We start from the raw sequence: 17,158 nt of genomic DNA on the forward strand, positions 1-17,158 counted from the left end.
AATTGTGCAGCTCAAGGATTTTCTACAAACTGACCTTATACGTATAAACAGCAGCTGATCAGGACACAGAACATTGTCAATGCCCAGAAGCCTTTCTCATGCCCTTTTCTAAGCACTGCACCCCCTACACAAGGAAAACCACCATCCTGACTTCCAACAGCATGATTAGGTTTGTTCATTTGCATATTTTATGTAAATGAAGTCATCTAATATGTACTCTACTGCATCTGACTCAACACTATTTGTGAGATTTATCTTCCTAGTTGCTCTAGCTGTAGTTCATTCTTCTCACTGCTGTATACTCCACTGTGCAAACGCACCAGAATTTATCTATTTTCTGTTGATGAGCATTTGGGAAGTCTCAAGTTTGGTCTATCATAAACTGTGTTTCTTTGAACATTCTTGTGTATGTCTTCTGTTGAACATATGAACACGTTTCTCTTAGGTGTATACTCAAAATGGAACTGTTGGTATGTTTAAGCTCATTAGGCAATGCCAAATAGTTTCCCAAAGCAGTTGTGCCAGTTCGCACCCCTATAAGCAGTGTACGAGAGTTCCAGCCACTCCATATCCATGCCAGTACTTGGTATTTTCTTTTTTTGTTTTATTAGCCATTCTGGTGGGTGTAGCTGATTTGCATTTATTCTAGTTTGCTTTTCAAGGCCTTATCCTGTATCTAATCTTATCATAATTTGTCCCAGCACAAATTATGTTGCCCACATTCCTCAGATGTACCACACTCACTCTCACCTCCACCCCTCTACTTGTTATAGAAAACTGTTTAGGCCTGTCCAAGCCCCACTATTTTCCAAATCCTAATTTTTAGTGCACCTCTTCAATAAGGAACTCCTACAAGTTCAATGTAAGCTAGAAAGCTTACCTGTTTCGTACGTATATCAGATTGCGAGTTGTAGGTCCTGGGAGACAGAATAACATATTTATTTAGCTGTGATGTCATATTTCAGTTCAGTTGTGGATGTTTCTTAGCCACTGTGCTCCTCTTTTGTCAGTCCTGACAAAACGAAATTTAGTCATTAATTTATTGAGCATATGCTGTATGTGAGGCTAGAATATTCAAGGGTGAACAAGACTCATGGAAATTTCTTCTTGTAGGGGAAACCTCAAAACCCCCATAATAATTCTCAAAAGGTTTCATGAAATAAAGGTAATACACTAGAACCAAAAAATTAAAAATATTCAATATGTTAAGGTGCCATATTTTGGGGTAGTATGTCCTGAACCCCATCACAATGTTCTAGGTGCTGAGCTCCATTCTTCATGCTGTTTTCAGGTTAGAAATGTCTATCTAGCAGGGGAACTATTTTAATTAAATAATAACTAATGTAGAATTGTAACTATTTAAATGCTGCAAATAAATTTCACAGAGTCCGATGAGAGAGTATAATAAGGAAATCTGGTCTATAGGACCAGGAAAGGCCCATTTAATAATGAAAAAGATGTAGAATACAGAATAATTTTTTAAAAAGTTAAAGTAAATACATGCTATATTGAATGAGGCTATGAGTTTTCTAAGCAGGGTTTGAATTTGTAATTAGTATATAAAATGAATTAGTGATTTTCTTAAGCATCTTTCTTTTTATAAATAGCACAGAACTTAGGTTTTGCTCGTTTATAGTGGTTAAAATTTTCAAATGACTGGTTATAATATTCCAACAATTGGCAGTGACTTGGAAGTTTTCAATTTTTACCAAAATAGATGACATGGTCTTTGACAACTGCATGATAAATATTGGTGAGAGAAAATGTTTTACCTGTTTGTTGGGTTTTCATCAGGAACTGAAACATAGAACCATGTAGAACAGCCCATCTCAACCTGCTTCACTTAAGTAACCCAAATATCACTTACCCACTTTTCTTCTCTCTCAGTTGTTAAAGCTCATCATTACTTTCCTTCTTAAAAGACTTTGTGTACAAGAGAATATCTCTTGTATTACTTCCCAGACAACTATCATTAGGAGTAACCATTTACTGGAAGATGAATCAATACTAGCACAAGAGGTATACTAACTGTTAAAAGAAAGGGTAGAAAATTCAGCTAATTAAACCATTTGGTAAGCAAAGTCAGAAATGCTAAGAACTTATTTTTGTAATTTCTAAGCATAAACAACTCTGTGCACTACATTTACAAATAATTTTTTGTTCATTTTTTCCCTTTAACTGCATATTTTACTCTAGATAGAATGAGATTTAATGTAATATTCCGAAGAAATATATATATGTCGCTAAAAATTACTAAAGAAAGATAATTACACAATCCTCAGGTCCTACTTTTAACTAAACAAAGATTCAGATATCTTTTAACTTTTAAACATCACATAATTAAATAGGACTAATCCAGCTCAAGATTCAACTTGGGAATTTAAGTTTGAATTTCCTGACTCTATTGATTACCTTTGAACTATTTGGTTATTGCCTTCAGGATTTTTAATTTCCCATTTGTAATCAAATTGTTCTGTAATCACATCTGGCTCTTGACTGACTTTTCCCTTTTTTGAAGGTTCTTCTGAGAAGAGCAGTCATCTCTCTCCCTCTCCCCACCATATAATATTTTTTTTTATTGTTGAGAATTTTAAATTGAGATAAATTGACATATAACATTATATTTGTTTCAGATGTACAACATAATGATTAGATATTTGTATATATTGTGAAATGACCACCACAACAAGACTAGGTAACATTCGTCACTATAGTTAACAAAATTTTTTTTCTTGTGATGAGAACTTTTAAGATCTATTCTCTTAGCAACTTTCAGGTATGTAGTACAGTATTCCTAACTATAGTTGCCATGCTATACATTATATGCCCATGACTTTGTTATTTTATAACCAGAAGTTTGTACCTTTTGACCGCTTTCACCCATTTTACTCACCCACACCCTCTTCTTACCGTGGGAATTATCACAACCCGAAGAGGAGATGTGGAGTGAAATAAACTACCAAGGGTAAAACATCTATTCCAGGTATCTTTACTGGTATAGCCTGACTTTATTTAATGATAATGAAGATTGTATTATATATAGTACCATGGGATAATTTTCCTGTATCTATGGTAAGAAAGTTTAGAGAAAACTGTTAAACCCACAATTGTAACAAGCCTTGAAATATATATAGTTGGAACACCAAAAATCTTTTTGGTTCAACAACTTAGGATCAGAATACACAGGCTTTAATGATTTAAATAAATAGTTGAGATATTTACCTGACATAATTGTGACTACTTAAGCTGTTTTAGAATGTTTTTGGCTGAAGGTATTTTTTTTTCCTATAGTAACAATGGGAATATTAAAAGATTATTAGAAAATGAAATTGCTTCACACAAATAACATTTCTAGTATAAAATCTGAGAATTACAGTATTGATGGAACTTAGTCAAAATCACTGAGAGTTCTTGCAAAAGCAAAGATATTGAACCAAATAATCTGGTTGCTTTGTCACTGGAACAATTATTTTCAAAGTTTAGTCCAAGGAGTTTTAGATTTTGTAGGTATTGAACTCAAAGCTGTGCAGTTTTTTATCTGCGAATACTGCTATGAGGCCATGCAATGCTTATAGTTCCTATGGTAAGAATAATGTACTTTCAAGGAATAAAATAAAATAGGAGAGGGGAAAAAAGGGAAAGAAAGAAAGAGGAAAAGGGAGTAAGGGAAACAAACAAACAAAAAGGATGGTGAGATAAAAGGAGAGTAGGGTTTTAAAAAAACTGTTCAGCCATTCCTAAATAGGACAACTTTTTTATTTCTAAAATATATATATATGACCATTTCAACAGGATTACAAAAGACAGAAAAGAGTCAAATACAAAAATAAAGCTGGAAGAAAAAAGAAGAGGGAAAAACTTGTTATCCAAGTTTTAAAACAGTAGGTTATACAAAATATACATATTTAAAAACATTTATTTATTTGTCTGTGTCGGGTCTTAGTCGTGGCACGTGGGATCTTTGTTGCTGCGTGCAGGATCTTTAGTTGCGGCATGTGGGATCTAGTTCCCTGACCAGGAACCAAACCCGGGCCCCCTGCATTGGGAGTGCAGAGTCTTAGCCACTGGACCACCAGGGAAGTCCCCATACAAAATATTATTGAACTACCTGACTGGATAGGAAAGGAATTATGACAACCATCTGGTAAATGCATTTTCGAGTTAAATTTCAATAAAATGTAGCACCTAAGAACAATTTTTGTAATTTCAAAGATGATGTTAAATTGGGGAGCATTCTCTAATACAGCGGTCTCCAACCTTTTTGGCACCAGGGACCGGTTTTGTGGAAGACAATTTTTCCACGGACGGGGCTGTGGGGGGTGGTTTTGGGATGATTCAAGCACATTACATTTATTGTGCACTTTATTTCTATTACTATTACATTGTAATATATAATGAAATAATTATACAACTCACCATAATGCAGAATCAGTGGGAGCCCTGAGCTTGTTCTGTTCTTGTTCACTTGCCACTCACTGATAGGGTTTTGATATGAGTCTGCAAGCAATTGATTTATTATGGTCTCTGTGCAGTCAAACCTCTCTGCTAACGATAACCTGTATTTGCAGCTGCTCCCCAGCGCTAGCATCACCGCCTCAGCTCCACCTCAGATCATCAGGCATTAGATCCTCATAAGGAGCACGCAACCTAGATCCCTTGCATGTGCAGTTTACAGTAGGGTTTGTGCTCCTATGAGACTCTAATGCCGCAGCTGATCTGACAGGAGGCGGAGCTCAGGCGGTAATGCGAGTGATGGGGAGTGGCTTTAAATACAGATGAAGCTTCACTCGCTTACCTGCAGGTCACCTCCTGCTGTTTGGCCTGGTTCCTAACAGGCCATGGACTGGTACCGGTCCGTGGCCTGCAGGTTGGGGACCCCTGCTCTAACACACAGCATGTGGCCTTTCCACCATCCTGCTTACTTCTGTAAAGAGAGTAGCTTGACTAATTGTCTTGAGTTTGATGCTGTGGCTCTCACAGGCCTGTCAGATGGTTTGATGAATTTGGAAGGTGTTTGACTCCCAGTGTTCAGTGTAAAGCTTGCTCCATTCCCAAGGACCTATGAAGCAAATCTTGCTGCAAATCTCATCAGAAAAATACTGCTGTGCAGGCTGTTTTAGTTATTTTACAGTCTTATCTTCCTAGAGCAGAATTCCTGGCATACACTGCTATTATCTTTGCTTGGTCTCAGTGTTGTTTAAATTGGGGACAGGAAATTTGTTTCAGTTTTCAATTCTGTGTTGGGTTCATGGTTATTCATTTAATTAATCTTCTTTAAAGGTGCACATGTTATATATTTTTTATATGGACAACATATTTCAAAATAATTTTTCTCTAGGAAAGCACTTGTACTTGAACATTCCTTAAGACGTTTCTAGACTGAAAACTGATAAGCCATATCTTTAACAAGCCCAACAAACCATTACCCCTTTAATTATAAATGGTTTGCTCTTCCTTAGGTTGGGCATAAGGTAAAGTAGCCTCTGTGTTGAGAGCAGTTTTCCAACCAATGTGGGGCACCATGGTAAAAAGGTTCCAAGAGTGATGAGATAGTTTTCTTTAGCCCTACAGGCCAAACATCTCTGACTAGTTGTCAGCAGCCAGAAGCATCCTCCTTTCGTTTACCAAAATGCTGTTTAAATAGCTTTTTCTACATATTCCACAATATATAAATGATTGGGTATCACTGGTTTAGGGAACTGTGTTTTGTGGAAAATGGCATCTCTTAAACACTAGAATCACATGACATCTTTTAATCACTAGAATCCATTGACCCAATGGAACAATCACATCATGAGAAACACACAGAAATGACGATCCCCTTCATTCAAAGTAACATATTTGTTTACTTTCGAGTAAGCAGAGCTGAATTCCAGTAAGTTAAGTGAAGCTCTAATAGAAAGCTACTCTAGGTCTTAGAGTTAGTGCTTTGAAGTTGCTTTAAATAAAAAAGCTTATGTTTTCTAAAGACATTCAGAAACAAGGGAATTCTAAGTCTATTAAACAATTGCATTCTAGGTAATTATTCCAAACCATTTCATTTATTTTTCTGCTGAAATACATTTTTTCCCCTTTAACCAGTGATGAGAACCACCCAAACCGAAAACAACAAATATTTGTACAAAATTCCATCTTGCCTTATTAGTAGAGACTTCAATAATAGCTATTTTGCTTCTTTAAACTTTAATGTAAGTGTAAAATTATGAATTAAAAAATGTAAATATAAAATTATAAATTATAAAATTTGTTCTTACTTTAACCAAGCCATAAAATTTACAACCAATTTGAAAGATGTAAACCTTGAATTCTTTTTTCCTCAAGGTAAGGCTTTGGGAAGTCAAGAAGACAAAGAATTTGGAGAGACCACTGATCAAAATAAGTGAATAGGTTATTGTACATCTGTTCACAACATCTAGGAGACAATGAATTCACATTAAGAAAATTATATCTAAGAAATTATAGAATATTTTTTTGTAATTAGATGCTAGCCTCGGTTCCTGATGACCACAGAACCAGCATATCAGCCCTGGATTGCACACTTCTGGACTTCTGTCTCATAGAGACCACTGTCATGGGCTCTGTTATGTGCAGTCAAACTTAATCCTAATGTACTATGGGTTGCCTTCATGAATTCTTACTGCCCTGCAAGGTAGGTATTACCATCATTCTTGTTTTTACAGTTGAAAAAACAAAGACTCAGAGTGGCAAGTAATCAACTTTGGAAAGAGCAAAAAGTTATTGTAACAAAACTGGAATGAGATTGGGGCCAAATTATAGAGTATCTCAAACGTCCTCTGATCAGTGGTGGGATATAAGCAGTGTTCAAGAAAGGTTTTCCTCAGTTCTATGACGGATGGTGTAAGTTGTGATCAATTAAGCAATCGTTATGTTTGTTTAAGGACAAGAGAAGAATGCAAATACAAAGTGGGGAATAGACGAGAGCCCAGGCAGGTAAAAGTGAAGCCTGTGATTCATTGAGTGTGATGTGGGAGTCAAGATGAATCATCTTTGGAGCATTTCCTTATGTTATGATTATAAGAAAAGATGTTTAGCGCTCAGTTTTGTGCTTTCAAAATATATCAGTTACAATAAATATATTAACATTGAGTGTTTGCCTAATTAAGTGCCATATTTGTTAGTAAACTTCTATAGATATAACTTGCTTCCTTTGACCAAAATTCTCGTGGACCAATACGTTCCCTACTGCCTTTGAATTTTCTCTGTCTCACTTTGATAAGACACTTATATTTGCAAATTTATCCAAGTTGTGTAACCTAACTCATGCATTTTGAGTCTGAATATTGAGCCAGTAATATACCAGTTATCCTATCAAGGCAGATTGCTGCAGATACATTTTGACCAGGGAGTCAGATGTATTATCTGACCAGGATAATAAGGGAGTATATCTAGACCCAAGCAGAACAGCATCTAAGTATTTCCATAATCATGTGGGCAACTAATAATAGCCACAGCTCGACCTGTGGATGGATGGTGGCAAGAAGCATGAAGGTGAGCACAGAAGACTTCAGTCTTGAGGATCTTTGAAAAAGGATTTGTGGTAGGAAATCAGGGGTTGAGTTTCGGTCCAGTAATTTATCAGTTGTGTGACTTAGGGCAAGATGCTTTAGTAATGTTCTCATACATAAAATGGGTATAATACTTCCAATATAAAATTGCTTATTATATGGTAGAGGCTCATAAATGTTTGTTAAATCTGAGTTTTTTATTCTAACTGGCAAAACAAACATTAGGAAGAATTTCAGCAAACTATAAAAAAATAAAAATTGAATGAATGCAGACACTCTATGTTCTTAGAAGATTAAATACTGTAAATGTCAATTCCTATCAAATTACCTTACAGTGTAAGTATAAGTTTAGTAAAAATGGTAAGAGAATACTCTGTGGACATGGAAAAGTACTTGAGAAGAACAAATAGGTAGGTATATAAAACAAGATTCTAAAAAAGGAGTAGGGGATTAGTGAGAGAAAGACGGTGAGGAAAAGCTCTAACAAATATTAAAACAAAAATTATAATAGTTAAATGAGTGAACAGGCACAGATAACTTCAATGGTATATCCCAGAAGTACACCCTATTATTACATAAAACTTCAATAATTTAAAAAAGGAATCACTACAAATCAAATTCAATTCATGAGTTTGGATATAACAATTTTGAAAAAAAAGCTAAGTAATGTCTCAACTCATACTGTATGCTGCTGTAAATAGATAAATATAAAACCAGACTATAACACAGAAACAAAAGTTTATTAAATTATTGGATCAATTAAAATTTCAATTAAATTTTGAAGAGATAGAAGAGTTCACAAAGATAAACACTAAAAAATTTGATTAAAGGAAAATGAAAAGATTTTGTAAGTTAAACAAAAAACCTCCAACCAATACCAGATATATTAAGAAATATAGGGCTTCCCTGGTGGCGCAGTGGTTAAGAATCTGCCTGCCAATGCAGGGGACACGGGTTCGAACCTTGGTCCGGGAAGATCCCACATGACGCGGAGCAACTGGGCCCGTGAGCCACAACTACTGAGCCTGCGTGTCTGGAGCCTGTGCTCCACAATGGGAGAGGCCGCGACAGTGAGAGGCCAGCGCACCGCGATGAAGAGTGGCCCCAGCTCGCCACAGCTGGAGAGTGCCCTTGCACAGAAACGAAGACCCAACACAGCCAAAAATAAATAAATAAATAAATTTACTAAAAAAAAAAAAAAAAAAAAAGAAATATATATTAGGAAAAAATTGTGCCAAAATGACAAAGTATCAGTATTACTTAATAATTCAAATCTCATACAAATGGAAAAAAACCCCAAAACTGAGCAACTTACTTGAGTTTATTATTTTGGCACATTGAGGATCTATATAAATAAGTTCGGCAAGTTTGACAAATTCACTCATACTCATGAAAGAAAGGTAAACAAAAAATTCACAGTAGCGTGAAAGATTTCAAGAAATACCTGGGGAGTGTATAGCTGCTAACAGGTCAATTTGTACATCAAAAGTTAACTTTGCTCCTAATTTCAACATAGCTAATTAAATAAGTTACCGAACAGCCTAAAATTCTTCTTCCTCTCTTTGTCCCCACACATCCTGCAAAAAGATAAAGCACCCAAAATAAGCAAGCCCTGAATAAATGGTAGTAGTCAGCATCAACAAATTAGTTAACTGGTAAATAATGGAATAAATGCAAAATATAGTCCTTTAGAAAAGATTTTTATTTTCTTGGCACACAGACATAAAAATGACATTTGCCTACTAGAGAGAGCAGTTGAAGACATATCAGAAATGCATTGCAATTCACATAGGTTACAATGCTCATAGATAGGATGACAGGTCTCATGTTTTCTCAATTATCTTTGAAATGTATTAAATTATCACAGCATACTGGTTAAACTGGCAAACCTCTCAAGTTAAAAAGTAAGAATGATTTGAATCAATTAAGAACCAAGGCACAGAACCATTCTCAATATGTAATATAATGGCACCTCGTCCAACATCACTCAGGAATGAAGTATTCTATTTCAATGTTTTTTAGTCAACATTTATCCCTCTAAAGTCTAAAACTATTATTTTAACAACCTTTGATGAAGTAATGTGTAACATGCCTCTTAAACTTTAAAATAGGCCATGCAGATTATAACAATGTTCTTTCATTAATATTCCTAGTAAGGAATATGAATCACTTAATTTTCTACTGCAACACCATATCCTAAAAATTTATTGAGGTGGATATTTGCCCTACCATAGATAACCCAATATGGTTATGTATTTAAAATTGTCAACTTGTTATTATTTATTTATTAGAATTAATATATTCATTTACTTACTTATTTAATCACATTTAATCATCAGCCAGCCATTGCTTCTTGCTTTTATATTTAACATATTTAATGTTGGTTTTCGGTTACTTTTCTTACCACTTTTAATACAGGAGTTAAATTAGAACAGTAGAACTATGTGAATCTTTGATGACTAATGGTTCTGCCTCTCAAGAAAGGTCATTCTTTTTAACTGCACAGGTTAGAGAAGGTTATACATTGAGCAATAAAGAAGGAAGGGAAACTTGGAAATCAATGTGTTTATAGACAGTGGTCAGATTACTATCACAACGGTCGTTAATTCTGTAGGATTTAATCTGCTTTAGGTTGGGAAACCAGGAACAAAGCTAGTTAAAGCTAAAGGAGGGTCGAGAATGGGTATTTGGTATCTGAAGCATTTTTACATTTTTACTACCCAGAAGTTTTAGCTTACTTGTTTTTCTTCTTTATTTTTACTCCTTCTTCAGAGTTAAGGTGGTTGGATATGTGACTTCTGGCTGAGAAAAGTGTTATTGCACCATTATTTTAACTATAAATACACAATTGAATAATGAAATGGAGTTTTGCAACTATTTTCTTTCAACTGAAAGTATAATGATCTAATTTAAGAGCCTTCTGGAGACAAAAACAGACAGTTAAAAAAAAAAAAATCATCTAGAAAATAAGTACTATTAAAAAATGTCAAATCATATAAATGTTAAAAGTCTTTTTCCTTTATGACTTTTCCAGATTTAAGGTATCTTAAAATAACATGAAAAACTTTTCAAATGATTATATTGAATTCAAGATAACTACTGAATTCATATCTCTATTTATATTATGTTAAGATTGTTCTCAATGCTAAACTTGTCAACACATTTTGGTTAATAGGAAACCAGTATAATATACTTTTACACCCAAACTAAAAATAGTTATTAGGTTTTAGAAAACTAATATAGTATTTTTTTTCTTTAAAGTTCTCATAAACATGGCCAACAATCTGCATTACGAAAAGGTAAACCATCTCATAGTAGGACACTGGCACTCAAGACTAATTTTATAAAACTGTTTTTAGAAAATAAATTCCTAATGCTTTGTGGTTTTTTCATATATCCTATGCATCATTAGCACAAGTAAATTATGTTAAATATACTGTTGAAATTCATTATATTAAAAACATGTTAATATATCAGTGAAAAAAATAAAAGCACACTATAAACATCTGTGCTCCAGTTATGAACATATATTGCAGGTGGACACTTCTATGATTCAGCATTCATTTAATATCTATTGAATGCAGTGTGGAAGGTGCTAGAAATACTATAGTAAAAGTATTAATTAACCACAGCCTATTTGGTATATATTGTTACTGAAGAAAATATATACCACCATTTAAAGATACTTTTCCATTTCTTTCATTATTACATTCTCATATTTCATTTTCACTTATGTACAAATAGAAGATTACACGATTTTTTCTTTTTCAAACTCTGGATTTCAAATTATTGATTTCTAGGCATTTGAAGAATACTTCCTGAATTCAAAAGACAAACATCCTGTTTAAAAAAAAAAAAAAAAAGAAAAAGAAAAAGAAAAACCAATGCTTTACAGTCTTACCTAATCAGGCATCAGTATTATATGAATGAGATTTTTAAGAATGACTTCAGCATGTGCATATAAAGCATTTACATTACATTATGACCTTGCATTCAACAATACAATTGATTGCATACTTAATGCAATCATATGCATGAGTCAACTATAAGTCATAGAGTGTTTCAAGAATAGCAGCAATTGACCAGGCTTGTGTTTCACAGCTGAAAGGACAGTATTGGCCATTCTCGTTGGTCAGTTCTGGAAGTCCTTTCCAAGGGGATCTTAAAGAAAGAAAAGCCATTTTATGAGATATAATCAAACACATATCTTGTTGGATTAACAAAACAGGCAATACACCTGGTGATTTTGCCTTCTCTTTTAGAAAACAATCATATGTACTCATTTACTACAAAATAAAACAGAATATCCTAAAGCTTATGTATAAAGAATTTAGATTGAAATTATTCTTTGATATTCAATCTTTTGGATTTAAGACTTTCAATTACAAAGGAATCCCTTTATGTATTAAAAACAGAGGAAACTACCATCCCAAGCAGTATATAAGTATAGATACGAACATCCTCTCAGGCCTAATTTTATTTTTTTTGGAGTAAGTTTATGAGACTCAAATTGTAATTATGTGACTGTATTATGTTTGATCTTGACAAAATTATAAAATGAATATGAAATGATGAAGAAACACTGGATTATGATTAGGAAAAGAATGCCAATGAAAAACAATCTAAATTTCTATACTAATTTCTCATTCTCCTGAATAAAAACACAGTATTTATTGTGTATTTATTATGTTCTAATACTAAGTGCTTTATATACATTATCTCATTTAATGCTCACAGCAACTCTATAAGGTAGGTATCATAACTATTCCTATTTATAGAGGAGGTAAGAGAAGTTTATGAAGGTTAATGACTCATTCCAGATCTCACTATCAAAACACAGCATTATTAGCATATCAAATTTATTCTTCATTTTGATGTAATGTAATCTCTTAAATATGAAATGAAAATTTAAAAAAATACAGAATTCTGTAATATTTCATTTTTTTGGTTCATTTTTTAATTTGTTTCATTATTATGCTTTGTAACTTATATATACTTTTCTGAAGATATGAAATATTTCAAAATAAAAATGAAAAAATGATTCCATTAGGTAAATATGGCAATATTTTGAATAATAATTAATAATAATATCAGCTAGGTACCATGTTTCAAAAAACTGTCATAGAGAAATAGAAAACTTATTCATTTTCAAGTGTTCAAACTACTTCAGAGTAAAATATCAGATTACTGAAGTTGGGTTCCTGAGTATCTATAATGGGCTAAATTGTGTCCCCCTCAAAATTCATATGTTGAGGTCTTAACCCTCAGTACCTCAGAATATGAACTTATTTGGATATAGGGTTGTTGCAGATGTAACTAGTTAAGGTGGATTAGGGTGGGCCCCTAATCCAATATGATTGGTGTCCTTACAAAATAAGGAAATTTGGACACAAATATGAACACAAGGAGAATGCCATGAGAAGACTGGAATTATGCTGTACAAGCCAAGGAAATACCAGAAGCTAGGAGAGAGGGCTGAAAGAGATCCTTCCCTAGTACCTTCAGAGAGAACATGGTCCTGCAAATGCCTTGATTTCAGATTTCTGGCTTCCAAAACCATAAGACAATACATTTCTGTTGTTTAAGCCACTCAGTTTGTGGTGCTTTATTACAGCAGTCCTAGCAAACTGATATAGCACCAAAATTAAGAAACAAAACAAACTTACAGAACCATTAAATGCTGCTCATAATTGGATATGAACACAAGAACGTGGAAGATACCCATACTGGTATAAAGAAGTCTCCTTTCCCTTGCTTTCTGAAAAATTCATTCCTCAAGTCATTAGGTGGGACCAAGAAGGTCAGTAACTACAGTTGAGGAGGGAAGGAGAGAAGTGTAGCAGGAGTAGCACTGAGTAGAATGTTAGTCTAGGGGGTATGAGGAAGGAGTTCAGAGCAAGGGTGGGGGTAGTCCAGAGCCCAAGTGGTGCAAGGAGAGCATCCATGCATAAGAGTGGCCTACATGGGGTTGTCAGGCCCAAGGAAGGTGAAGAGGGCATCTATGTCTTGTGGCACCCCAGCATGGGGTGTCAGAGCTAGAGCAGGGTGAGCTGGGTCCATGTGGTGGCGACAGCAGAGTATGGGGAGTAGGTTACTCACTGTTGGAAAAGGGAATTACAAATATGAAAAGGGAGAAAATTAAACACTAGAATTAAACAGCTGTGAACGCAGGTTTTCAGTATACTGTATAGAGATAACTACAGGGAAATATAAATATACGTGTATGTATACATATTGTATATATTTCCTAGCTCTGTCTACCTGGAAACAGAATAGCATGAACAGAATTTCCCTCCTGCCTGAAACAATCTAAGAACGGGAAAAAGTATATGAAGCAGTAGTTTTTAAGACACTGAATATTAAGCAACAAAGAAGAATGATTCCTAAGAAATAAGAAAAAAATGGAAGTGAGTCCTATGATTACTATGCATTCCTGTCTTGAGAGAGTTTCTAGGATTTGACAAAGGGAGGGGAACCCAGGTGGAGCCTGGCAGACTCTTTGAGCTGAAGAGATGGAATTGAGAGTCCAGAAAGACCAAGACAGCTAGAATTTTCAGGTCAGAGTACTAGAGACGAAATAATTGCACAAACAGAGAACTCTGGAGACATGTAAAGGGTCCCACTCAAGTATTCACAGCATAACCATCAGCAAATACACAAGAGAAAACTAACCAAGGATGCGGAAAGAACCACCCAAAAGTATTAGATGAAGTAGTACCTGCCATTCATAGAGGGTCAGGAACAGTGCTTATTCCCACCAGGTAGATTTGAAAACTTTGTAATTTTAGGGAAATGGGATAGAGAACTCAGATGAGTCTTGACTCATTAGTGTAGACTAATTAGTCCTGAACTAAATGCTGTTCTGGTTAGGTCCAAAAAAAGTTAAAATCAAGTCCTGAAAAGATCAGGCTGTTTCCAAATAATTTAACCGCATTCCAAACTAAAGTTCAAGAATATTTATGGAAATACAGAAAAAAATCCAACATCCAAGAAAGTAAAATTTACATCTAGCATCCAATAAAACACTAACAGGCAAAGAGTAGGATAATATTAACCATAATAAGAGAATATCACGAGTGAAACCAACCCAGAAATCAATTAGCAAACAAAGACATTAAAATAGTTACTGTAACTGTATTCCATATGTTCAAAATATTAGGCAGAGACATGGAAGATATACAAAAGACCCAAATCAAACTTCAAGAGATGAAAACTGTAATGTATGAAATGAAAAATACACTGAATGAAATTAATGGCAAATTAGACATAAGGATGACAGCAGATTTCTTGTCAAAATAATGCAACAACTTTAAAGTACTAGAAGAAAAACTTGTCAACACTGAATCCTATACACAACAAAAACACCTTTCACAAAATGAAGACAAAGACTTTTTTGACATACAAGAGCTTAAAGAATTCATCATGAGCAGACCTGATATAATAGAGGAAGTCCTTAGGCAGAAAAAAATGATACCAGATGGAAATATGGATATTCACAAAGAGATGAAGAACACTGGCAACTATGTATTTATATAAGACTTTTTTCTGTATTATTTAAATATCCTCAAAAGATAACTGATTGAAACAAAAATAATAACAATGTAGTATGGGCATTATAATATATGTAAAAACAAAATAGATGACAATAATAGCATAAAGGTCTGAAGGGAAGAAATGGAACTATACTATTTTAAGGTTCTTACAGTACACTTGAAACTCTATATCTTCACTTGAAAGTAAACTATGATAAGTTAAAGATGTATACTATACACCTAAAGCAAACATTCAAAAAACTGAAATAAGAATAGCTAATCAGCCAACAAAAGAGATAAAATGGAAATAAAATAATCAGTCTAAAAGAAGCAGGAAAAAAGAAAAAGCTAACAAAGAACAGACAGGATAAACAGAAAGCAAATAGATTTATACTTAACCATATAAATAATCACATTAAATGTAAATGGTCTAATCATCCCAATTAAAAGGCAGAGATTATCAGGCTGCATAGACAAATAAGACCAATAATATGCTCTATGTACAAGAAACCTACTTTGAATATAAAGACACAAAAAGGTTAAAAGTAAAAAGATGGAAATATATCTATCATTCTCACAACTAATCAAAAGAAATCTGGAGTTATAATAACTATAAATGGAGTATAACCTTTAAAAATTGTGAATCACTATATTGTACACCTGTAACATATAATATTGTACATCAACTATACTTCAATTAAAAAAAACTGATTCACACACACAAAAAGAAATCTGGAGTGCTTACATTAATATCAAACAAAGAAGATTTTGGAGCACAGACATATTGCCAGTGATAAAGAAAGTCATTTCATAACGATAAAAGGGTCAATTCATCAAGAGAACATAATAATTCCAAACACTTATGCATCTAATAATAAGGCTTCAAAATACCTGAAGCAGAAACCCATACAACTTCAAGGAGAAACAGACAAATCCATAATTGTAGCAGAAAATGCCAATACCCCTCTCTAGGTAACTCACAGAACAAGTAGACAGAAAATCTGTGAGTATTTTGTATAACACTATCAACCAACTTGACCTAGTCGACATTTTCAGAACACTCCACCCAACGACAGCAGGAGGCACATTTTTTCACTTGCAAAGAGTTTAGTGACCTAGTTAGAACATATTCTGCGTCATATAATAAGTATCAATAAGTTTAGAAAGATAAGTCATATTAGATATATTCTTTGACCACAACAGAGTTAATTTTGAAATCAGTGACAGAAACATCTCTGGACAATTCCCAAATATTTGAAAACTAAATAACGCCTTTCTAAATAACACATGAGTCAAAGAAGAAACCAAAGGGGAAAACAGAAAGTGTTTCAACTGAATTAAAAAAAAACACACAACACATCAGAATTTTGGGGTATTGCTAATTTAGTACATAGTGGGAAATTTATAGCACTAAGTACCTATACTAGAAAAGAAGAAAGGTCTTTAAATCAATGACCTCAACTTACACCTTGAAAAAACAGAAAAAGACAAATTAACCTGAAGTAAGTAGAAGAGAATAATAAAAAGTAGAGTAGAAATCAATGAAATAAAAACTGAAAAACAATACAAAAAAACCCCTGATGAAATCAAAAGCTGGTTCTTTTTTTTTTTAATTTTTTTTTTATTTTTTTTAATTTTTTTAAACATCTTTATTGAAGTATAATTGCCTTACAATAGTGTGTTAGCTTCTGCTTTATAACAAAGTGAATCAGTTATACATATACAATATGTTCCCATTTCTCTTCCCTCTTGCATCTCCCTCCCTCCCACCCTCCCCATCCGACCCCTCTAGGTGGTCACAAAGCACCGAGCTGATCTCCCTGTGCTATGCGGCTGCTTCCCACTAGCTATCTATTTTACATTTGGTAGTGTATATATGTCCATGACACTCTCTTAAGAAGACCAATAAAATTGATAAGCCTCTAGCCAGGCAGATCAGGAAAAAAAAAGAGAAAATACAACTTATCAATATCAAGAATGAGAATATTGACATTACTACAGATTCTATAGACAATTTAAAAAGTAATACTGCACTTTAGATGAAACCATTTCTTGAATTGTGACAAGTATTTTTGATCTATCTTTTCATTTAGTCTTGAC

General features: G+C 33.9%; 1 protein-coding gene across 3 annotated transcripts in view; it reads right to left on the reverse strand.

Moving 5' to 3' along the window:
• Positions 1-9,210: 9,210 nt before the first annotated feature.
• The window catches only part of AGL (amylo-alpha-1,6-glucosidase and 4-alpha-glucanotransferase), a 100,018-nt gene continuing 92,070 nt past the window's right edge, over positions 9,211-17,158 (reverse strand). For all 3 annotated transcript variants that reach the window (XM_082382806.1, XM_082382804.1, XM_082382805.1), the window contains exon 34: positions 9,211-11,687. In XM_082382806.1, coding sequence (XP_082238932.1) covers positions 11,570-11,687 — 118 coding nt within the window. In that variant the 3' untranslated portion in view covers positions 9,211-11,569. The remainder of the gene's footprint in view (positions 11,688-17,158) is intronic.

Source organism: Balaenoptera borealis (assembly GCF_965194805.1).
Source record: "Balaenoptera borealis genome assembly, chromosome: 1".
NCBI classification, from domain to species: Eukaryota; Metazoa; Chordata; class Mammalia; order Artiodactyla; family Balaenopteridae; genus Balaenoptera; species Balaenoptera borealis.